At 33.1% G+C, this 26,386-nt stretch overlaps 1 protein-coding gene across 3 annotated transcripts; it reads left to right on the top strand.

The window, feature by feature from the left end:
- Positions 1-370: 370 nt before the first annotated feature.
- On the top strand, positions 371-26,085 carry LOC143252828 (pyrroline-5-carboxylate reductase 1, mitochondrial-like). Of its 3 annotated transcripts, none has more exons than XR_013029162.1 (7): positions 371-1,139; positions 2,076-2,146; positions 2,944-3,123; positions 12,386-12,598; positions 15,052-15,144; positions 16,756-16,897; positions 21,560-21,695. XR_013029162.1 is itself a non-coding variant. In XM_076505585.1 (7 exons), the coding sequence occupies exons 1-6, from the start codon at positions 1,073-1,075 to the stop codon at positions 16,780-16,782; spliced, it is 651 nt and encodes a 216-aa protein (XP_076361700.1). In that variant the 5' UTR covers positions 371-1,072; the 3' UTR covers positions 16,783-16,822; positions 21,560-21,698. The 3 variants fall into 3 exon arrangements, 2 of the variants coding, with proteins under 2 accessions (XP_076361700.1, XP_076361699.1); XM_076505585.1 differs by having other exon boundaries at positions 16,756-16,822; positions 21,560-21,698; XM_076505584.1 differs by lacking the exon at positions 16,756-16,897 and having other exon boundaries at positions 376-1,139; positions 21,560-26,085.
- Positions 26,086-26,386: the final 301 nt, after the last annotated feature.

Raw genomic sequence — 26,386 nt, 5'->3', positions numbered from 1 at the left:
ATCTGAGGGTCGCGGGTTCGCGCCCTTGTCGCGCTAAAACATGCTCGCACTCCCAGCCGTGGGGCGTTATAATGTGACGGTCAATCCCACTATTCGTTGGTAAAAGAGTAGCCCAAGAGTTGGCGGTGGGTGGTGATGACTAGCTGCCTTCCCTCTAGTCTTACACTGCTAAATTAGGGACGGCTAGCACAGATAGCCCTCGAGTAGCTTTGTGCGAAATTCCCAAACAAACAAACTATTTTTAATCTTGTTCTCACTTGATTTTCATCATTTGAAACAGCTTCATTAATTTTTTGCGAAATTTGAAAGGTATTAATTAATGGTGATCCTCTTGAATTGCATTTTTTCATAGTATGCTTCACTTTTTAGCTGTCGAGAATATAAGAAAAAAGAGGTGATGAAAAATCGAAACAAAAGGAAACGTCGTTTGTCGGAACAATTGAAAAAAGACAGAAAATTTATAGAGTGGAAAGAAAATTTAAATTAAATAATTATTATAGAAATAAAGGAAGGAAAAGTATTATATTTCAGTGTTTTCTTTCATATATATAATTGTATGTTAGACTTAGTATGATTAGCACTTAACTTTATTTAAACTATGGAAGAGCGAGAAGGATAAGATATTACTTGGGTGTCGTATATTATATATTATCAATAATTTTAGATATGTCAATTTGTTTGCTTTTAGACAGTGTTCTTCTACTTCACCAACAGATGGCAACACAGTAAGAATACTATTTGAGCACGTGGGTACAGAAAAACTCGATACTTTGACAGTGGACTTTGAACTGTAGTGGAAAATTAGAACTAAGATAGCATTGTGGAAGATCTTTGAAACTAACCACTGGTTTGCTCTTAACGGTTATTTTAAAGGGAGCATCGACTATTCTCTGTTTTTTTCCGTGTGTAATCGCAGGCCCATATGTTAGTTTCATTTGCTAACCGGTGTCTGAACGAGGTTATAAAAAGCGAATTCGTGGCGTAAATTAGAAGACACTGAAAGTGGACACATATAAGCTCTCTAAGCGTTATCGTATATTATAAGACTTGTATTTTCATAAATCTTTTCAAGATGCGTATCGGGTTTGTAGGAGCTGGGCGAATGGCCCAAGCTCTTGGACAAGGTTTCATTGCAGCAGGTAAGAAACTGAGCTATGTCATTGTTTTATGTCAAGTTCTGACATAATTTGTTATAAGTCATAGAAATTTGAAGTGTAAATGCTAAAGTAGATTGGGAAATTTTATATGCATTTGTCTATTATATTCACGTTTTGTAATTTCTATTTACCTTAACTAAGCTCGTTTTTTAGCTCTATTTATATTTAAATATTCTTAGAATTTCGCTAATTTATTTGAAATTATATGTGATTGAAAAGCAAATTCATGTTCAGCTTTGCCAAGATGATAATTTATAACAGTTCAAGAGTGAAATTTCTTTTTCTCAGCGATAACCATATTATTTAATTATATGATTATATCTTAAAGGTTTAGAGTCGCTGCTGTGCTTTACATTTTATACACTGAATATTATTATCAGGATTAATATTTTGTTAACTGAAAAAGGCTTAAGGAGTAGAAATTAAGTCTTTGTTGTAGAAACTAGTTCTTAGAATTACATGCATAGATGTGTATGTGAAGCAAAGTCAAACTTGATTATGGAGTTTTATTAAAAAACTCCGATATGTTACGGCAATTTACCATAATGTGTGGTGGTAATAGAATGACACTATAACCCTATATATATGTATTTAAATTTACACCAAGTAAATCCCTATATAATACATTAAAATGTGCCAAATTAGTCCAAAACATGAAAATTCTCTTCTGGGTTAATTTGGCAACATTTGTTCTGAACCAGTTTTTTCTTCAATTAATTCAAGCACTTTAATTTTGAGAATTACATCCACTCAATTATTACTAAGACATGATTATTTAAAAGTCAAATGTTATTATTATTTCATGAATATCATAACAGATGTAATATCTAGAAGTGTGATAAATTTATTTTACTTTTGTTATTTCTGTGTTTACATATGTTGTATAATAATATTTTGCAATGTTTCATAAATTTATAGGTATAACAAAAGGGGAAAAAATTATAGCAAGTTGTCCACCACAAGACTCTGCCTTTTTGGAATACTTTGGGGTATGATGGAAAATAACTTTTTATTTTTAGTATGGACATTGCATGTGTAATATAAAAGAATGGAGTGAAATGTATTATGAAAAGTATTGGTGAAGCTGACAAGGATAGATACTAAAGTAGCAATGAGACTATAAATGTCATGACTGAAACATTGAGAATAAAAGTCAAAGTATTCATAGTGAAATTGCTACCTTATTATTCATTTGTCAGTTTAAATAATGCTTGACCAGAATAATTTAACATAAAAGACAATATCATCTTGGGAAAAAAAAAAATTGGTACCTGAAACTGATATAATAGAAGAGTAGAACTATAATGTTTGAATATAACATACTAGTTCAAAAATCAATGATATAGAAGCAACTTGCTCAGTTATTAGATTGCTACATTAGTTTGCTGTATAGAAGACATTATATTTAATGGATTGTAACATAATATGGGAAATAAGCATTTGTTTATGATGAATTGAAAAAAAATGCATGTGTATATTTAAAATAGTACCATATTAATAACTACTGGCAATTTGATAAATGTCAGTCTTGAAACTTAATCCAAAATTAAATTTCAGTTGTATGAAATTTATTGGTTTATATTTTGTCTAATATGTTATGGCAAGATACTGTGTAATACTTTTTAGATGTGCTGTTAAGAATTTGGTTGGATGCTCATAAAATCCTGTAAATTAGAAGAACATTTTGCAAAACATTTTTGAAAGACCAGATATCATGCATGTAGCTTTACTTTGAATTAACATAACAAACACAGATTAAAACCTCTGTAATTATATTTTATTTTAGTCAATGGGATGTCAAACAAGTTACAGCAATGCAGAAGTTGTCCAGAGATCTGAGGTTGTTGTTCTGGCAGTAAAGCCTCCTATTGTGCCAAAAGTGCTGCAGGAAATAGCTTCAATATTTACTCCTGGTCATTTGATGGTATCTATTGCACTTGGCATTCCAATACGTTACCTGGAACAAGTAGGAATTTTTTACTGTACACATAGTTATAACTCCTATAACTTTATATTTTTCCATGTTCTAAATCCATTGATTATATATCTGTCATGAAATACTTAGAAAAGTAATTAGTTGTTATTTATGCTTAAGTATATTAAATTGTGAAGAGTATTAATGTTTTCTACTTTACATTATTATAGCCAGTCATTATATCATTCAAAATGTTACTGTTGAAAAAAAAAGAGATGGTCTGCATCAAAGTTCCTTATTTCTTGTAGTTCATCTCAAGTGCAAACTCTTTGTAAAAATTTTTTTTTTCACTATTCAGGACATAAATTTATTCTTCAAGTTATAAACAATCAACACTTTCTGTTTCTGTGGTTCTATAAGATGCTTCATATAGTTATGCACATTATGTATTATATTAAATATGAAAGTTATGACTAGTATATCTGGTCAGGATGATTCATGGAATTAATAATCATTTTATTGTTTGGTTTATTGATCAACTAATTCATTATTCCCTCACAAGTCTGGTGATTCAGATTGAATAATTTGAATGATTGAAAATAGTAATGATTAAAAAAAAACAACTGATTTCAATTACCTGATTATGTTTGTGACTTTAATCAATATATTTGAAATTTTGATTATTTTACATGACATTAATTACTGTAATTGATGATTGTAGGTTATTGATTAAATCAGTCAATTTAATTACCTATCTCTTGTGCAATAGGCAAATAATTAACAAATAAATTACAAATAAGTATATGTGAGAAAAAATTTACCAATTGGTAGTGCGGGTAGCCCTTGCATAGCTATGTGCAAAATTTGAAACAAACACAACACATATTAAGGTCATATTACACTTACTGTTGAGATAGGGTGTTCTGGAGGACCATTCGTAGGCATACCTCATGGATTTTTGGTTCATAAATATGTTTGTCTGTGGCTGTACATTCATGGACTAACATGAGTAAAGCAGAAGGTGATTGCTGTTTATCTCTGATCTTTGGGTGTTTGATACTTTTTCTACTGAGGATCTGATGTATAATTCCAAGTACTGCCAGGTGATGGGTAATACACACTATCAACTTGATGGCGTTACTTTTTAAACTAGGGTATCGGGTACCGTGGTTGTTTATTGCATTGCATCTGATAGTGCAGTCCTTTGGGCTCACCTGTGCATTATTTTCCTCCTTATTCTCATGCTCTTAGTTTCTGTATTTCCAGTTTTACTTTTTTCTTTTCAATTTGTTTTTATTCTCTGTATTTTGAATCTCCCCTTTCTTTACCTATGCTCTTGTCTCTCTAGATCATGTTATTGTTTAACAAATTCCTGTAGGTTGTTGTCTTTAAGCCCAAGTTACTCACCTCTCTATATCCATTCTTCAAAGTGAGTTGACATGATTATATAATGTGATTGTAATTTTGCAGTATTTTTGTCACCACTACAACTATGTGTACATAGGTCTATTTTGCCTGTGTTGTTTATATTTATTCTACCACTGTTTAGTCTTATAGATTCTGGCTGGTTTACTAATATCTGGTTTTATGTACTTATGCCTGTAACTTGTTGGTGAAAATTTTCAACAATAAACAAACAATGCACAGTCCACTTGTTTTAAAATAATGTATTGAATAAGTCAAAAGTATGTAGAAATGTCTGTTACTCTGTTGGCTATTACAATTGTATCGAGAGCTTTAAAATGGTATCTTTATCATCAAAGTCCACAAAGGTTGGATCATGTACTGTAGAGCACACTTTGATATGACAAATTATTCTACCTACTCTATTATTACAATACAGTCTGTGATACTTTCATTTTAAAATTACTGCTATAACTTTTTGTTACCACAGTTGTATCCAGAGCTGTAAACAATTTTTTTTTTTTTTTAACAGAAGTCCCTCAGGTTGGTTTACTTATTTTACAGTAAAACTGACAAGACAACTGATTCTTTACTCTGTCATTGTAGTATAATCTTTGATAAAATCTGAGATGGTGGATTACACAGACCTGTCTTCCTGAGTGTACCCAGTACCATTTACTGGAAAATATGGTGATGTCATTTTGCTAGTGTAAATGGCATGATACCTTTTCTACTATAGACATGATGTACAATTTCAGATGCTGCTAGGTGTTGGTAGTAGTACTCTGTAACATATCATAGTTTGCCTCTCTGGCTAAGACACAGCCTACCAGACATCAGTTCCCAGGGTTTGGGTGTTAGCTGGAGTTGGAAAAGCCACATCTTTCTTCATGTGAGTTTGGATTGTTACTCTTTTCCTTCTACTGTGAACTAGATGATACATTCCCAATGCCACCAGATTTTGGACATGGAATGCACCTTATTTTACTGTCTCTCTCCTTACTATTTACTGGATGAGGCACCTCATTTCTAGCAGGTGTAAGGTTGGTTACCCTCTTCCTATCACAGACTCCTCATTGTGGATTCCTGTACGTGATGAGGGGACATCTTGGAGAATGTTCTGTTCTTTCACTTTACCTTCTATGGGACCAAAACATCCACCCATCTGTTTGCCATGTGTGGCAACTCGTGAAGGGGAGGAGAGGATCCTGGTGGTTGATTGGTCAAACCTTAATACACCACTATGGCCTTGAATTCCTGTAGATGAGCAGAATTTGGATGGCCCCTCAGGGTCAGTTGGCTGGTACACTTGAGCTAGGGTCAACCAAGTACCAGTGTTGGATTTCTTAATGGATGTTGTGGACATTGTATCTGATGCTGGTGTGTTGGTATAGTGCTCATGAAATCCTGGTTCTTGTTTAGGACTGTAGTGTGTCCCCTCTTAGAGCTCCATGGTGAAATGGGATCAGTGAGCACTAAAATATTATTTCTTTATTATGGATCCCCAAATACAAATTTAAATACAATAGTAAAAAAAAACCAGTTCATAAATAAATGACCATGTCTTGAAGATTCTGAGCAGCAATCTTCAACTTCTGTAACAACTATATCTCATTTTCATATATTACATTCTCTTTCAGACAAATCTTTAAGGCAAATGTCTCTTTATTCAGAAGGGACCAGAGACACTTGTTGGCTCTCCTAAGTCAGTCAAAAAGCTTTGCTCTGGTGATATAATGGTGGAAACATCCACTCCCAAATGCAGTGAACTCCTCTTTTGTTTGAAGGCCATTGGGGATATACCTATAGAGGTTACTCCCCATGCTACTTTGAATTTGTCACAAAGTGTTATTGTTGAGAGGGATTTGAAGAACATCCCTGAGTCAGTCATCCTTGCTGGTTTCTCCACGCAAGGAGTTTTTGCAATGAGGTGTATCTCTACTTGCAAAGATGGAATTATGATGCCAACCAATGCCCTAATTTTGATGTTTACATCACCATGTCCACCTGCCACCAATGAAGCAGGTTATCTAAATTGCAAGGTACAGCCATATATTCCAAATCCTTTCAGATGTTTCCAATATTACCAGTTATGTCACTCGAAGACATTTTGTTGTGGTTCCTCGAAATGTACTCATTGTGATGGTAAAGACCACAATGCTCGTGCGTGTGTGAAAGATCCTTGTTGCATTAATTGTAATGGCTCTCACCCCTCCTACTTTCATTCTTACCCAAAGTGAGTGGAAGTGAAAAGAGGTACAGCATTTGAAAATGATTCAAACATATCTTACCTTGAGGGTCAAAAGGTACTGTCCACCACTTCACCTCAGACATGTACTGTTACACTTCCTTTCCCTGCTACATTGGGAGTGCAGACAGATCTCTCCATGCCTCCAAAATAATCATTTTCAAACCATGTGAAAAGTAATTTGACTTCCATGGTTAAGAAAGTGGATGAATCAACATCAACTCCCATCTCTGTCTTTACCATTCATTCCAGCAGACCCCCAAATCCATTTCCATTTCATGTTCCAGGTATGGACATTTCCTTGAGCCCATCTTCTTCTCTGGCCCCAGGATGCAAAATGATCATTCATTTACACCCTCAGTTGCTGGAATCTTCCAACAACAGAAGCCTGACCAATCGATTCAGGGCAAAATTCATGCAGATTGATAGACCCTCAAATAAAGACAATAAAGAAGAAAGATGTGGTTGAAAATAGAAGGGCTTTCTACCCATTTCACCTACACATAAATAAAAGTGACTACTTTGATACAGTGAAATACAGTCGAGGTTTACATTCTAATCTGGATGACATCAAAACGCTGCTTGATTCTTACCATTCTTTATGCCTTTCCTTACAGGAAACATTTTTCAAATATACCCATACAGTCACTTTTTGGCAGTTTTCTTTGTAGAGAAATGACAGATTGTTTGATGGATGAGTGCATGGTGGGATAGCATTGTTGGTCGATCAGCATGTGCCCACTCTGTCTTTGCCACTCAACACACTTTTGGTGGCCATAACCATCCATGGTTTCTTGGGTTGTACCATCACTGTTTGTTCAATCTACCTGTCTCCTGAAGAGTCCTATGATCAATCAGACCTTGATGCTCTTGTAGTTTGTCTCCATTTTTAATCCTGGGGGACTTTAATAAACATAATACCCTCTGGGGAGGTGCTGATATTGATGGGAGGGATTGCTCCTTAGATTGTATCATCTCATATTTTAACCTTTCTCTCTTCCATGCTGGTCTAATACTTATTTTCATGCACCTAGTCAGTATTTTACTTGCTCTAAATTTGCCCCTTCACTATTCTTCCACTTCTCATGGAAGGTTGACAGTTACCCATAAGACAGTTATCATTTTGAGAGGCTGCCTGTAGTCGATGCCACCTGATCTGTGTGCCACAGTGGAAGTTGGATTAAATCAACTAGCCCTCTTTCATTGCTTTCACGGAACTTGATTTTGCCATCATCTGTAAGCCATCAATAGATGACTGTGTGGCAGCAGTGACTGACTGTATTATACAGGCAGCTGCTCAATGTATTCCTAAAACCTTGACATATTTTCCATGATATCCTCGTCCATGGTGGAATCCTGCCTACCACATGGCATGGAAGGCTCAAAAACAGACCTGAAACACCTTTTGTAGGTATCACACACTCTCAAACCACATCACTTTACCACTGGTCTGTGCACGTGCTCGTCAGGTAAGACATTAAAGTCAGAAGGAGTCTTGAATTAAATTCACAATCAGCATCTCTTCTATCACCAGTTTCAAAGTCATATGGAAGATGATTCAAAAGGTCAGTGGGTAGTGTAAGTCTGTCCCCCTTTTGATCTTGCTCTCTGATGGCTAGGAAATGGCTGATGCCTGGAACATTGTTGATACTCTCGCTGAAAGCTTTTGCTGGGTATCTAGCACTTCTGCTTCCTCTTCCTCCTCCTTAGCTATCAAGACTTGGGCAGAGTGATCACCTCTTTCTTTTTGGCTAAACATCTCTATGACTATAATCACCCATTTATACTGGTTGAACTCAAACTAGCCCTTCATTGGTCTGGCCAGTCAGTCAGACCTGATGATGTACACTATGAGATGCTGTGCCATCTATCTCCTGCCTCTCTTGCTATTCTTCTGGTTGTTTTTAAAACAAGATCTAGCAAGAGAATGTTCTTCCTGATGCATGGCACCAGGCTATTGTCCTACCTTTCTCTAAGCCTGGGAAGGATCCCAAGATTTCTTCAAATTACTGTCCAATTGCTTTGATGAGCTGTCTCTGTAAGACCTTGGAGAGGATGGTTAATGGACAGTGTGGGTTTCGACAACAACACTCTACCATCAGTCACCTGATTCGATGTGTATCATCGATCAGAAAAGTCTTTCTTAAACAACTTCTTGTATCAATATTCTTTGACCTTGAAAAGGCTCATGATACTGTGTGGAGGTATGGCATTTTGCAGGTTCTTCACTTGTATAGATTACATAGCCATTTGCTCATTTTGTAATTGGTGGGCAATTCCAAGTTTGTGTGGGTTTGACACTTCCCATTCTTTCCTACAGGAACTTGGAGTCCCTCAGGGCTGTGTTTTGAGTGTCACACTTCAGTATAAAGATTAATGTCATCACTGAACTACTCCCTCTTACTCTTGCAAATGGGATCTAAGTCGACGACTTCTATATAGGTGAAGCAGTGCTTTCTGTGGCCCCTTATCTTTGACCGTAAGTTGATCTTTATGCGACATATTAAGCAGCTAAGAGCCTAATGTACAAGATTGCTGAACTTTCTCTGTGACTTCTCTTCCACCACTTGGGAAGCAGATCGAAGTTCTATGCTGAAGACATTGTGCTCTTGTTCGATCAAAACTGGACTATGAGTCTATGTTTCCACCTAGATCTCTGCCTTGAAGATGCTGGACCCCATCATCAGGGGCTTCAACTCTGCATAGGGGCTTTTCACACTTCCCCAGTCCAGCATTTGTACAGAGTCCCTTAAACCACCTCTACACCTCCACCGTTTGCAACTGTCTTTACTGTATGCTTCAAAACTTTGATCCTTACCACAGCATCCCACTTGGGGATGTGTTTTTTTTCCTCAATGGGCCATGCTTTTTCAGAACATATGATCTACCATTGTTCCTTTTTGCCTTCATATCCAGGTGCAGTTGGATGAAATGGGTCTGTATTTGGATAACATTGCTGTATCCATTGGTTAGCCTCATTCCACCGTGGCTTATTACCATCCCCAAATATGACATTTCTTTAAGTCATCTTAGAAAGTCAGATACTCTTGATTGGAAGTACCGTCTTTTATTTGCTGAACATCTTTTGAACCATCCTACCATTCCCATTTATATAGATGATTCAAAATCAATAAGTCTGTGGGTTCTGCCATGGTTTGTTATGGTTTGGTGGTTGCACACAGAATCCTCTCTACAGTTTCTGTGTTCAGTGCTAAACTGTAGGCCTTTTCCCTTGCCTTGGATCACGTAGAAGCTAAACAGTACTCAAATTGCATTATTTATACTTACTTACATAGTTCTCCACTTGTCCTGGAATCATTTCACGTTAGTATTTACCCTGTTTTTGCCGATATTCAAAACCCTCTACCCCATTTCTCTTTAACATCTACTTTTGTATAGTTCTTCTGGATACCAGACCACATTGGTATTTGCAGGAACATGTTTGTCAACACTGCAGCTAAGTCTATCTGCTCTGATGCTGTCACTGCTGTGCCTGTTCCATACATAGACTGTGGTCCTGTATTCAGTGCTTGGCTCCCCACCAGTTGGCAGCCAACTTGGAGTAAGCAATGTGAAGACAAGCTTTTTAAGATAAAACCTATTGGACTTTAGCCTTCTTGTTGCCATAAGGATCAGAAAGTTGTCCTGTGATAATGTCTCTTTAGAAATTGTCAGTGTACTATCTTTACAGCCAAATTCATGCATACTCTAGATCAGAGGTGGGCAATTTATTTTTCATGGTGGCTAATGAAAACAACATTGGTCATACTATTTGTAAAAAAAAAGATGTTAGTTTAATCAAAATAATTGCATTTCAACTAACCTTCAATGTAAAAATTGATGGGGTTCATCAACAAGTTTCGTGAAATTTGTTTTGATATCTATGCTTAATGAGCATCTTAGCTGTACCTCCAAATTTATGTCAGTAAGCTGAGATCTGTATCTATACTTTAGAAAATCTAGCATAGGAAATGTTGACTTGCACACCCATGTGAATCCAAACATGGAAAATAATTTTGAAATTGCTATCTTTAAATTTGGAAGACTCGTTTATCAGAATAGAGAGCCACATCTCCCTGATAGAACATTTTTGTTTATTTTTGTGTTCTACACTTTGCAGGGTAAGCATCTCGTCTTCAAATCTACACTAATCCAAAGACAAAAAGATCTAATTTTCCTTTCTGAAATTTTCTAACTCAAATTGATATGGATCATGCAAAAATTCAAATATCAATTTCAAATTTTTAAATTCAGAGAAACGTGATTCAGTTTACTGAAATAGATTTTTGATCCAGTTTACACAGAGATCATCATTAGTATAAGAGAAATCATAGTCCTTATTATCTTCTAGAAAACTATTCAATGTTGCAAAATGTGTCAAATGATTCTTTTCTAATTGTTCCTCAAGGAGGTTTAGCTTTAATTGAAATTCATGAATAGACTGTGATTGCTAGCTTATTATTCTACCACTTTCCTGAAGCTTTTGTATTCAAATTATTCAAGTGAGCCATCATGTTGCACAGAAAGTGCAAATCACACTGCCATAAAAAAGTTTTGATTTCAGGGAAATTTTCAGTCCTACCTTTTTCAACAAGATACTATTTTATTAAATTTTTATAATATAACATTTATTTCATTTTCCTTGCTAAACAAACTTCGATAAACTATTGCTTCTAAAAAATATCTAAATTTAACACTCATAGAATACTTAAATTGAAATAGTCCTTTTTATCTAATACCCCCTAATGTATATGCATAGTGGCATCTTTTCCATGTTAATTTAAATATTGGGTAAAGGATATTGAATAAGTGATTACACTGCTTTTATTTCTATTTTAAGCTTCCTGACTTATAATTCAAACAATTTAAGTCATTTACCAATACTAAATTAATTCAGTAAAAGTCAAAAGTCTGCTAACAGAGTGAGCTGTTTAAACTCTATATTATATGACACAAACATCAGAAATTATTAATATTTTCTTCAAAATCATTAACTTCTTTCTTTAATAACATTTACTTTCAAATTGATAGTATTCTTGATTTAATAGATGTATAAATAAACACAAAATAAATTTCACTTCTCTGCATGTTTTATTTTTGTAATTTTTTAAGTACTTCAACAGCAATATATCTGTTCAGTGTCAACAAGTACATAATGCATATTTATTGCAGTTTGAATGTACAATGGACTCTATTTTATACATTTATAGTTTGTTTTCTCAACTCTTTCTTTTTTATTGCAATATCTTCATTTACTCAATAACCTTGAAATAGTAAATGTGCTGTTTTGCTGACACTATCTGGTGTCTTTGTAGGAATTAACTCTTATTTTGTCTTATTTGATTTTACTTACTAGTACACAGTCAATCATTTAGTGTTCAGTAGTAATTATCCTTGTGTTCTTTTAGTGCTGTTAGTTAAGCACATGCACAAACACACGCATCTTTATTATTCAATAACTCAGGTAAGGTTAAGTTGAATAACTGAGAGAGACTAATGTTATGTTCAGTAACCTATGTGAAAATAAGCTCCATAATCTTTTCTTCTTTCTTCATAAGAAGTGCCCATCTTAATCATTACCTGCTGTTCCCCCTTTTTTTTTTTATCAGTTTGTTGGTTTTGATAATTTGGTTGAACATTGAAACTTAATTTTTTTTTAAGATGCTACCAAGAAAAACACGAGTTGTACGTGTTATGCCAAATACACCAGCATTGGTTAAGCATGGAGCTTCAGTGTTTTCGTGTGGTTCTACCATCAAAGAGGGAGATTCTGACTTAGTGAAGAAGATGTTAACAAGTGTTGGGATTTGTGAAGAGGTTCCTGAGACACTGATTGATGCTGCCACAGGATTAAGTGGCAGTGGCCCAGCCTATGTAAGTTCAGTTGTCTTTTCTTTTTCTTTTTTTTAATATCATAATGGATGAATTTAAGTGTATGTGTATGCCAGTTTTGTATGTAAAGTAAGGCTGTATTAATATATATAATAGTGCTGGAGTTCCTCAACTAGCATATTAGCAGTAATAATAACTTAAAAGACTTAGACATACTACCCTACATGAATTATGTTAAAAATATATTTGTATGTTCAGTGTGTACTTCATGTATTTAGAATAATGTATTTAATATAGCAAGTTGCAAAATCCTTTTATCTAGAACAAGGGTTCATAAACTTTTCGAACTCCTGATGTACTCTACTTGAGTAGCCAGTCAATTTTCAATTACCCATTCTTAATATTTTTTCATGGGGTATTCTTTTATCATAATTTATGGACATGTAGCACTGTTCTTATATTTTTACCTTCTATTTAGTTTTATGTTAAATGATCTTGAAATATTATTGTATACTCAAGGTATTTTTAATATGATTACAAATTCTGAGTAGAGATGGCATTAAATATCCACATAGTGTTTCAAGTTATTATTTAGTTTGTTACTGTGAAAGCTTTTTTCATAGTTCCTGATTTTCATCATTTCTTATGTATTGTAGTTGACCAATTGTATAATAATACATGGGTAGTAAGTCTGTGTTAAAAGGTCAAGAAATACAGGTATTCTAAATAGTAGATATTCCAAGTCATACAGGGTTTATAAAATATTTAGTGTTAAAAACATATAAAAAATATGCAGACTCCTTGTTAAATTTTTATAACATTTATTTCATTTCCCTTGCCAAATAAACTGTGATAAACTCACTTCAAAAAAATATTTAAATTTAATACTTGTGCAATACTTAAATTGAAACAGTTCTTTGCATATACTTTACATGGTATTAGATATATAGTGGGACCTTTTCCACAGTTTTAACAGGTGTTTGTTGCACATTGATTAAAAACATAAATACACGGACTCCTTGTTAAATTTTTATAACATAACATTTATTTCATTTTCTTTGCCAAATGGGAAGTTGTGTTTTGTTGCTTTTTAGGAAATCAACACTTACATAATTAATGTAAAACTGTATAAACACTAAAGTAAATAACTTAATTTCCTTTTCTACACTATGGATAACAGTTTTGTTAAATTTTTTTTGTTCTATTAAATGTTGCATTTCTTCATTTCAAATAAATATACCATACTTATATCAGATTAATTTAATAAACCTACTACCATTTAAAGCAAAGAAGTAAAAATTTCAAGTATTAAATCTGGGCTTGTTGAATTATATATATAACTTAGTAATTCATATATATTTACTTTATTTAACTATTAGAAATATTATGAAGTAGGATTCAGGAGAAAAGGTATTAAGGTATCATGAAATTTGTTTTTTTTTGGGAGTGTTGCATAATTGTTAGAGGCTCAGCATGACCAGGTGGATTAAGGCATTTGACTCGTAATCTGAGGGTTGCAAATTTGAATCACCGTCACATCAAACATGCTCACCCTTTCAGCTGTGTAGGTGTAATAATGTTACAGTCAATCCCACTATTCGTTGGTAAAAGATTAGCTCAAGAGTTGGTGGTGAGCGGTGATGACAAGGTGCCTTCCCTCTGGTCTTACACCAGATAGCCCTTGTGTAGCTTTTTGCAAAATTCAAAAAACAAACAAATAATTGTTAGAAAGTCCAGAATCTGCTGTTTCCATATTTATACAATCAAAAGTAATTTATTTCAGCTAGAAGTTACGTGCACAGTTAAACACATAAATTGGTTACTTTTTTAATATTCCGAAATGAAATTACTTGGCCGTTATTCATTGTCATTTTCAAAATTGCAGACTTTGTTCTAGATCCTCTAACGGGTGAAAAGCTAATACTAATATTGTTAATGTTATCATCATCATCGTATTTTTGAGTAATTTATATAAATAAATGTCAACATGTATGTATCTGTTCCTAATGTGTTTACACATTTTTTGATCAATACTGGATGACATGACAAAGATTATGCGTCTAGTTTCGTATTGATAGAATTTCTAAACAGTTTTTTTTTATTACAATATTATTACCTTTATGTATTTTTATTGTACTTTTAATGTTTATTATGCTACGAAGAAAAATTTGAAGCATAATTTCCTATTATTTGTAAACCAGCTAGATAATGTAATAATTGTGATTGATGAAATTCTGGAGAATAGCAAAGTTCAGGTCAAAGTCAGTGGGGCAAGTTTCACCAAAGTCAATACATTTAATCCCTGCCACTGATGTGCATGTAGTTGAAAAAAGGATCCTGTATTAAAATTTTGTTTTACCATATTAATACTTTCTTTTGGTATTTTTTGTGAATTAAAAGAATATTCTTTTTTTTATCTCTGAACGTTGTCAAAAATGCTATTTTCTGTGTGATTGAAATTCCAGAGTTTAATAAACAAAAAATGTAATTTACAGATGTATATTGCAATAGATGCGCTTGCAGATGGTGGTGTTAAGATGGGACTTCCTCGAGATCTAGCCATCCGTTTAGCTGCACAGACGCTACTGGTATGTTAAGCTATCAGATTCTGTCATTCCATTCTATTCTCACATTTCCATTAGAGTTTGGTGCATTTAAATATTTGGTCTATATGCTCTATCAGACTACTGTACATGTGTACTAGTTGTTCGTTTTAGATTTTAGGCATTTAACAGACATTACAACACATTTCTAGGCTGTCATCTGTCAACAGAACTGATCAGTTTGGTTTTGATGTTACTTTCTGAGATACTAAAAGAAAGACAGTCCTATTAAAACATAAGTTACAGACATTTCTGGCTGAAAAGTTGAAATTACTCTTCCAGAATAGTTTGTTTAGAAACTTCGGTAGTCTGATATGAATTTTATTGAAGACTCAAGTGTCATGTCTAGCAAAAAGCAATAAATATTTATGAAAATCTGTGACAACCATTTATAAATCATTGCTATATTTAGCAATCTTTATGATTACCTACATATAAATAATTTTTTTTATCACTAATTTCAAATTAGTTGGTACCCTCTGTTTCAGCTGGTGACTTCCTTGTATATTCAGGGCTGAGGTTTAATCTTGAAGCATCATCAGGGAAAACTTTCAATCACAAAAGTTATCAATCAAAATATGTGTAGGTGATGCATACTTCTAAATGTTGACAACTACTACACAAGTCAAGTTGAGAACAAATAACAAAAGTGATACATCATGTCATAATATTACTTCCATTATATAAAATATTTTTCCAAATACTCCACCAGTGATAAAACATCTGTAAGTTGCTTGTTAAATATTTGCAACCAGTAAAAGGGCTCCAAACAAATAGTAACATATGTTACCTTGTTAATGCTTGATTGACAGAAGCTATTTAATCCTTTCACAACAGGATCAGCATAATATACACAAGATCATCTACACACACACGGTATGTATTTGCACTATAACATTTGATACAGCATGTGTATCTTCACAAAATTTGGTATACTTTTAGTAAAGATTACAATTTTTTTTGTACACAAAAAATAAGATTTTTTAACACTCCTACGAAAAGTGGGGCCTAATAGGCCCCAGAGCAACTTGAAAGGTTATTAATATTAGGCTAATAATTTTGTATTTAAATGAAATTGCCATTTAAATCCATTAATGAATGGATTAACGAGATTCCCACTGTCCCTATCTACTATCTAGCGAAACCACAGCCAGGGAAACGGGCTTGGAGAAATCAGGACTAGAAACGTCTTTTCCGTTGGAGTGTTAATATTTTTCCTTAAGATTTGTTTTGAAAGTATCTAATCTATTTCATTACTAGTCCAAGTGCAAAGTGATTTCAAGTTAAGATTAAGACTTTTCTACTCTTCTTCGTCCCATAAAATCTCAAATATTATTTGTGTAATTTCTAAAACCTCCTGAATGCATTTCAAACATTAGTTTTCAGTAAAACTTTATATTTTATGTTATTTTCTATCTTCTAACTATGTAGAATTTGTCAATTGCCCAACCTCATAATCGTTATAAAAAAATTAAGAAATAAGTATAAATTGTGCTCTTTCTCATGATAGAATTACTATATGTTACGATGCAAAAATACAAATGTTTAGTCTAAGTAGCTTAAGCCTCATGATGTTATATATTTATTTTTTATTAGATTGACCTTCCAGTTGTGCCTCACTAACATCACATAACTTGCATTGATGAGGTGCATGTATACCCATGTTAGTGTATCCAGCAGTATAAAACTGACCTTTAATCTTCCTTGTCTTGGCTGTGGTTTATTGGACTAGTATTTTGTAATATGCAGTTACATTTCACTTATTATACATTAAATATGTATATAGATTATTACTATTTAGAAATAAGTTATAAAAGGGTTAAAACATTTTACCATACAATTACAATTTAGTAAACACTAGACAGATTAAGGAAATTATTGATTCTTTGCTTGACATTAAGACAAAATTTGACATGGTGTTGTTTGCCATATGTAATTTTCATACTTATAAGCTCCAGTGATGCTTTTAATATATTAAATAGTGATATGTAAGAATTAGAAAAATATATAAATTTAATAAGTATAAGGAAGTTATTGTTATTTAGTATATAGTGCATACCTCATAATAGCAAAATTTTCCAATATGTTGCTGATTTCTGCAGAACATTAATTGTGGAATTTGAACACCGAAAGGGTATTTTGTCTTTTTTTAGTCATAAATGCTCAATTTTATGATGATTTGGTAATTATGATTTCAGCTACATTTTCCAGAAAACTGCACCCTTCTCCAGGCCAATTTTCTTTTTCCTTTCATGAAATTAAATTTAAATTAATGACAATTTTACAATTTTATTGTTTTTGTAATGAATACTTTTGTTGACCTTTAAAAAGTACAGAATTCATAATGAAACACCTTCCAACAAGCACAGGATTCATAATGAAACACCTATTTGAGATCTTCCTTCAGCTGTGTGCTTTTTGTCATCTTTTTTCTGTTTTATTTGACTGATGTTGCTTTTCATTTTCTTCTCAACACCAAACTCTTCAATGGGGTTTGCCTCCTTTATTACTTCACATATTTCTTACAGAATATTGGTAGAACATGGTGAAATTTCATCCTGGATTTAGCTCTGTTACATTATCAGAGAATCAATGCAAAAAAGTTTAGCCAGTTATCTTTTTTCTCTAGCTTAAATAGCTCCATGGGACTGAGAACCAATTTGTACTGCAGAGGTATGCATTACATGTTGAAAGTACAGTTATATACATAAGCATTACTTTATCAACAACTTTTAATAATCCAACTATTGCTGCAAAATCATTTATATGTAAAAGCTGTTAACATTTACATTATGCATTGTCTTTCTGCATATTTTTGTTCATGACATTTTTGTAAGTGCTCATTTACTCAAATGCTTTTTTTACAGAACTCCTCTTGGTCCTTATTTTTCTCTTTTTGCTTTTGCTGACAAATTTATTTTGGCATATTCTGCAACTTCTTATAATAGATGCTTTTTCATTTGATCGAGTGTATATAGCTCTAAATATTTTTGAAAACTTGTATTTTTGACTTTTTCATAATTCCTTGAGATAAAAAAATTTCTTATAAGATACTGTCAGAAAAGAAGTTCATAACTTGATAAAGTAACTCAAAATTACTTTAAAAGCAACCATGTGTTTTGTTTCCGATATGATATTAATTTGGTAATATTTTTAAAATACTTTTAACGATAGTTATCTTAGTATATTAACTAATTTTTTTGTATGGTGAAGCTTAACAAACTTTATTTTGTACAAACATATAACAATGCCTTTTGAGAATACCTATGTAAAAAAGTTTCATATATAACTCTGTAGGCAGAGAAAGATGTGGGCTTGAGCATCCACATATTACTTTCCTAACTTGTATTTATTTTTATTTTTATAAACTCTTTATGTGAGACTGGGAAAGTGGGGTTAAAACTGATAGACTCTTTATCCCCCACTGTCCTACTTCTACAGCCACCTTAAAAACCTAGGGCACATTTTATATCCCACATTCTAGCCTGTACCTTGAGGATCAATGAGCTGTCTCTGTAAGACCTTAGAGAGGATGGTTTATGCTTGTCTTATTTGGTTCCTTGAATCAAACAACCTCCTCTCGCACACCCAGTGTGGATTCTGATGACAGCTCTCCACCATGGACCACCTGATTCAACTTGAAACGTCAATCAGAGAAGTTTTTCTCAAACAACACCATCTTGTATCAATATTCCTTGACATTGAGAAGGCTTATGATACAACATGGAGGTATGGCATTTTGTGAGACCTGCATATATGTGGGTTACATGCCCATTTGCCCATTTTTATTAAAAGATTTTTTAATGGACTGAAGATTCTGAGTTCTTGTGGGTTAGACACTTTCCCATTCTTCTCTATAGGAACTTGGAGTCCCTCAGAGCTGTGTTCTGAGTATCACACTTTTCAGTATAAGAATTAATGCCATCACTGAACAACTCCCTCTCACTGTTGCAAACAGCCTCTATGTCGATGACTTTCACATCTCATGTCAGTCGTCAAACATGAGGTATATTGAGAGGCAGCTACAGAATGCCCTTAATTGTTTACTGAAGTGGACCACAGCAAACAGCTTTACCTTCTCTCTCTCTAAAACCATTTGCATGCACTTTTGCTGCCAATGGGATATTCACCCTGATCCTGAACTCTGTATCGGTGAAGTTGTGCTGCCTGTGGCCTCTGAGACTAAGTTCTTGGAGCTTATCCTTGACCATAAGCTAACCTTCATACCACACATCAAGCAGCTACTGGTCAAATGTACAAGAGCACTGAACATCCTCCATGTCCTCTCTACCACCACTTGAGGAGTGGATCGATGTTCTATGCTAAGGATATATCGTGCTCTTGTTCAATCGAAACTGTACTATGGATCACTAGTCTATGGCTCTGCCAGACCATCAGCTTTAAAGAGGCTAGACCCTATTCATTATCAAGGATTTCAGCTCTGCATTGGGGCTTTTCCCACCTCCCCAGTTATGAGCTTATACATAGTCTCATGAACCTTCTTTGCACCTCCACCGTTTGCAACTGCCTTTACTGTATACTTCAAAACTTCGTTCCTTACCAAAGCATTCCACCTGGGGTTGTGTTTTCCTTCCTTGATGGGCCATGCTTTTTCAGACCAGATGGTCTGCCATTGCTTCTTTTGGCCTTCATATCCAGGCACAGTTAGATGAATTGGGTTTCTCCTTGGATAACCTTGCTGTATCCACTGGTCAGCCCATCTTACCATGATTTCTTACAGTCCCCAGTTGCGACCCATTTTAAGTCATTTGAGAAAAGTGGACACTCCTGATTGGAAATTCTGTCTGCTATTTGCTGAACATCTTTCGCACCATCCTTCCATTCCTATTTATATAGATGGTTCAAAATCAGGTAACTATGTGGGCTCTGCCATGGTTTGTTGTGGTTCGGTGGTTGTGCACAGAATCCCCTCTACAGCTTCTGTGTTCACTGCTGAACTGTATGCCATTTCTCTTGCCCTGGATCACATAGAAGCTGTGCAGTATTCGAACTGCACAATTTATACTGACTCGCTTAGTTCTCTACTGGCCCTGGAATCGCTTCACATTGGTTCACACCCTGTTCTTGCCAATATTAAAAAACTGACTGGACAATTTCTCTTTAATATCTACTTTTATCCAGTTTTTCTTGATACCGGGCTACATTGGTATTTGCAGGAACAAGTTTGTCAACACTGCAGCTAAGTATCTGCTCTGATGCTGTCACTGCTGTGCCTATCCCATACACGTATTATGGTCCTGTATTCAAAGCTCGGCTCCATGCCAGCTGGCAGTCGACTTGGAGTGAGCAACTCAAAAACAAGCTTTTCCAAATAAAACCCTATATTGGACTTTGGCCATCTTGTTCCCGTAAGGATCAGAAAGAAAGAGTTGTTCTAACTATACTATGCATTGGTCACAGTTTTTCACTGATCATTTTCTTTTATCTGGAACTGATGCACCAGTGTGTAGTTTGTGTAACACTCAGATCACAATAAGCCAGGTTTTACTTTCTTGTCATCACTATGATTCACAATGATGGCATCATTTTAAGCATGCTCTGTCCCAAGGTTTGTCTATAATGTTAGACAGTGTTATTGGTGATGGTGACACTATCTACCTTGGTAATGTTTTTAGTTTTTTAAAAGTCATTACTCTTTTAAATGCCATTTAAGTTTTTTAATATATACTTTACATCTTTTTAATGTGGCTCCCTTTTAAAAATCACAGTTCATCTAGTTTAATTTGAAATTAGAAACTGACCGTAACATTAAGTAATTCAAAACCAGGACTGGAAAAGCCAACTTCAGATGACTGACGGTGGTTTTTGCACTTACCTGTTAGTCTTCCTAGCGAGTTACGATTATTGCAGTTACACTACAGAAAGTCATTTACAACTTGAATTACTGTAGTTTTTCTTTTGACGTTGTAGACTAGATATAAAAATTGGTTTTATGCTATTTATGTGTTTTTTTTAACTTTGTTTGGTTTTACATCAATTTCCTTTTATAAATTTTACAAAGTTTACTTTTAACGTTTTACTGGATGTTTGGCACAGATAGCCTAGCCACTTTGTACCATAAAACACTAAATCAACCAACGTTGAGGATCCTTTTAATTTATGTATCTTTAATTTTGTGTTTTATTTGGGCTTTTTTTATTCATTTAAATGTCATTTATCACAGGTCCAGATTTCCTCTCCTTTTTTTGATGTTATTTTGCTTTACTGTTTGAGTATTAATTCTCTCTGTATATTATGAGATATATATTATTAAAATTTCTGTAGAAATTAATTTATAAACCATATTCTATTAACAACTGGTGAAACTAAACATTAGTCTTTCCACAAACACAGACAAATGTACTGTTTAATATCAAGTAAGTTTTTGTTATATTCACAGGGTGCAGGTAAGATGGTGCTGGAAACTGGACGCCATCCTGGTGCTTTAAAAGATGATGTGTGTTCACCTGCTGGTTCCTCCATACATGCTGTTCAACAACTTGAGCGACATGGACTGAGAACTGCACTGATTGAAGCTGTCCAGGCAGCAGCTCTGCGTTCTGAGGAAGCAGGTCTTAGAGAGAAAAAAAGCTAAACCATTTCATTCATATTATACGTATTTTTAAAATATCCATCCATTGTCAGATAAAATGTTATATAAATGTTTGTTGAATCCTATGTACTTTCTATATTTTTTTAAAAGAGTATTTTTGTAAACAGCTAGTTGTGATAATGTGTAATATGTTTGATAATTTAGCTTCCAAAACACATTTAAAGAGGAGAAAATTAACATTGAATACTTTGAATGTTTTTTATAATTCCTATTTTGAAAAATCTTTATCTTGGTAATTAAACATGAGATTGAAAAGATTGTCAGGTTACAAGATAGAACAAACCATATTTTGGTGCTAAACAAGCTGATATATGTATTCAAAGCAATGGGAAGACAAAGGTCCCTGGAGGTAGCATAGGGGGTCGAATCCAAATGCCAACCTCCTGTGTCACATCCTGGGGATCCTTAAGGGTACATGTCTTGTTTAGTGTCAATTGTATAAGCAATTCAACATTTATAAGCAAAGTTACTTACATTATCAAACATGACATGGTTGAAACAATGTGCACTGTTTATTTTTGGTTTCTGTTGTGTACAAGAGTATAAACTCATTATAGTCATTTAAGTTGATAAAAGGTCACTGTTTATTTGCATATACTACAGTTTGAAATATTTTTCATTAATGATGGCTTTGAAATATTAGGTAAAATTTTTTTTGATGTGGTACGCATTTCTTTTCTTTACATGTTCAGGAAGGGAAAGCATTAAAAAATAGTCCTCTTAGAAATTTTCAGTTAAGACATTTATCAAAATGTTTACTTTCTTGTAGTAGATTTGTGGTAGGACATGTACATGTGGTTTAGGCTTAACTCATAAATTTTGTGTTTCTCCAACATAAATTGTATGATGTATTAAACACATATGGACATACAACACATTTTTGGAGCAACAGTGATACTGACTGTTGGTGTAAGAGATTATTTAACCAACAGAATTGTACATGAAATATAGTTCCATAAACAACCTAAAAATACAAGGGGTGTTTTTCAGACATAATTACATAATTTCTTGTAAGTTGCTCTTCAACATATATTAGATTCATAGTAATATTTAGAATAAAGGCAGTTACAAATGGAAGTGTTTGTTTGTTCTTGTTTTTTCTTTCATTTTTAACTTTACAAACTTTAGTTTTATTCTTTGCCAGTATTGAAATTTCTAGATATAGTATTTCTGTGTATAGACACTTCTTTTTAAAATCTTTTTCTTAATTTTTTTTTTAATTTCTTCTCTAGTTCTGAGTTATTTAATTAAAGTGTATAATCTTTCTGCTAAGCCTCAAGGATACTTAGTTTTGTATATTTAATGTGATTGTTGTCAAATTGTAGGTACACAATGAATATCAGTGTCCACCTTTAGAATGAATCATTTGCTTACTGTGTGTGTGTGAGAGAGAGAGAGGTCTGCACACGAGCTTGCATCATACAGTGTCCAAAAGCATACATAATAAACGCTGTTTATCCAGACATATGGTCACTTACTTTACAATTCAACCCATGGTAGTCATGTGAACCAGTTGTCTTGAAAGATCAATAAGTTTATATGAGACCAATGTACATTTCATTCCCATTTGAGTTGTTAGTGATGATGGTAGAAATTTATGTAATATCAAACATGAGGCAATTTTACAATTATAAATGTGTACCCTGTAAAAAAAACATACCCCAAGGAATGTAAAATTATTTATTAAAAATATATATTTGTAGCAGCTGTAAAACATATTCCATCAACTGTAAAAACTATATTGAAATAAAATACTCAAGGTTGGACAACATAAAGCACAAATTACATCATCATTATATTTTTGTGTGCATGTGTGTTATTTTAGCAAAGTCACATTGGGTTATCTGCTGAGCCCATCGAGGAGATTTGAACCCCTGATTTTAGCATTGCAAATTCACAGGCTTACTGCTGTACTAGTGGGGAGCTTTTTTTTTTTTAATTATGAAGCAGCAAGTCATGCATCTCTTGGAACAATGTAGTTTCTAAAAGGAGTAATCAAAATGGCTGTTGTTAAATGCTGAAAATTAGTAATTAAAGATGTCAACAAATGAGAATGGTTAGAGGAAAGTGCAAGTCTGAAAGTTGTAAAAAATATATATATATGTGCTCGGTTATTTCTGATTATATTCAAAAATGTGTTTTCAGTGAAGGCCCCTAAAGCTTCTACCAGTGTGTTATGATAGTTCCAAATTTTCAGAGAAATTTCCACTTCTAAAGCCTTTTTCTTATAATACAAACATTTCTGAATTAAACATTCTTTCTTGACAAAGTTGAATAAAACAGCTTGATATAACAACTTACAAGATAAATCTGTTATCCAAAACATTTAAAATGTGACCTTTTGTTATCATGTTAAGTGTTACACCAAGAAGGAAGTAGCCAGCACTAATTGAGAGAAGCTATTTTCTGACAGGAAGTATCTATTAAAAATACATTATCACATTTTTGGTCAGTGAAGGCTCTAGTAAGAGGGCCAAAAGCTTGAAAATATAAGTATTTTAACAGAGAAAAGAAGTCCATTTGCAGTTCTAGAGGAAAAGCTGTATTTGTGTTAGATTTTATGATTATAATTACTTTATACCATTATGAAGAGTTGGTGTGATGATTTTTTTTCCCATTATTACACATGGGACAGAAGTGGGAAAGAAATAGTTCAATTTTCTTGTAAGAAAAAGAAATACGTCTTTGCCATAACCAAATTAGTATGCCATTATACACATTATCGTGCATTCATCAAGTAATATACTGTAAGGTACACATGCACAAAGGGAGAGGTAATAAGGTTATAGGTGAATTGTATCCTTATGCCTTCAAAATTAGGCAAAAATTATATACAGATATTACAGACATGCATATCTAATGAAATGTACAGAAGTTATAGGCTTAGTATCAGTATGTAGTGTTAAGATAATTTATTTAAAGAAGGTTATTCTAAAGGAGGACTGCCTTATCTAGTCTGTATTTTAAACAATACTTGGTATAATCCCTACTGATTTTCTGTATTTTGATATTTAATATATATTTTTTAAACTGTGTAAGTATTTACAAGTAAATGTGATTTCAATAATGCAAAAATGATGTTCTAACCTTGAATATGTTTAGTCAGTAATGTATAATTTTACTTCAGAATACTTTTAATATTGAAGTTTAAAGAAAATAGGTGATGAGAATATTAAAATTTCATAATTTCATAATAAAGTATTGTGAAAGGGTGAAATCAGAGGCATTTTTCATTGCATAATGACTTGGTCAATTTTTATTTCATTGTGTCAGATCCATAAAATGCTTCAAACTTCTATCATCGCATAGAAATTTTCCCACTTAAAAACTGTAAAGTAGCAATGATGAAACATCAGCAGTTGTTATAGATGGATTATATTTTGAGTAACAATTCAGCGTAAGTGCATTGACAATTTTTTTTCATCTAAACACTGACATTAAGAACTTTGTTTTGATTGTTTTAATTATTATATTTTTTGTGATATATCCAATTACTTTGCTTTTATATATTTTATATTTTTAACTGCCTGTCCTTATTTTACGCTGTATGAGATGAAGTTATGAAATTTTGTTGAGATTTGTAGTAATGAAATACTGGTTGTTGAATACTAGCAAAATATGTATTTGCAGTTAATATACCTTGCTTCATGTAAAACCATGTATCAACTACTATCATTCTGAAAATGCAGGAAAGAAAACACTTTACATTAAAAATTATATGTAATTTATGCATAATTGTGATTCAGATTTTTCTTTAGTAAAGCAAGTTAAATTTTAGTTTATTGATACAGTTTTTAAATTAAGAAAATATTTTATGTACATAGTATGTTTAATTTAGGTTAATTTGCTATAGAAATACAGTAAAAATAAAAATCGACAAAATATTATTTTGAAAGTTTGATTTCATATTTTCATTTTTATACAGCCTTTATCCTGTGAGAATAAGGACTACAATTCCAATTTTGTAATTAATATACAGAAGTGATCTAAATGAAATAGTGAAAGATAAAGTTTGGAGTTTATTATTAGTGATAATAATACCATATAATTCTTTTTACTCATGAAAAAGTTTGTGAAATTCTCTTTTGTAAACTCAGGTTCTTAAAGTTAAGTGTGAGAGTAAATATTCCAAACATTTATATTATTTACAATATTAGGCAGGTAAACTATTAATGTATCAAACTATAAATAATGTGCATTAATAAAATGCATTTTTTCCTAATATGTTTACAAAATTACCTATATGTATTTATGTATACAATTTTTGTGTAAAATAAAAATACAAATAAATGTTTATATCTTGTAAAGAACAATAGTACTGAACGTCCTGGAGTTTTTTATGCAACAAGCTTTGCTGGAAAATAAAAGTGTTAAACTATTTGCTTTTACCAAAATTCATTAACCTCACAATTTATGATGCCATAAGAAGTATATGTTCTTGTTCAAGAGGAATGGCAAATCAGAAGCTAGAACAAACAATGTTTTGCAGTCTTGTTTTTCAGGTTATGAAACAAAAGCTTGTAATTGTTGACAATGATTTGCAGTCTTGTTTTTCAAGTTAAACAAAAGCTTGTAATTTGTAGAAAGTATTTTATTAGATCGTACAGAATGCGA

The sequence above is a fragment of the Tachypleus tridentatus genome, chromosome 6 (genome assembly GCF_004210375.1).
Source record: "Tachypleus tridentatus isolate NWPU-2018 chromosome 6, ASM421037v1, whole genome shotgun sequence".
In the NCBI taxonomy this organism is placed as follows: Eukaryota; Metazoa; Arthropoda; class Merostomata; order Xiphosura; family Limulidae; genus Tachypleus; species Tachypleus tridentatus.
The sequence above is the reverse complement of the archived record's forward strand: the minus strand, read 5'-3'. Positions and strand labels throughout refer to the sequence as shown.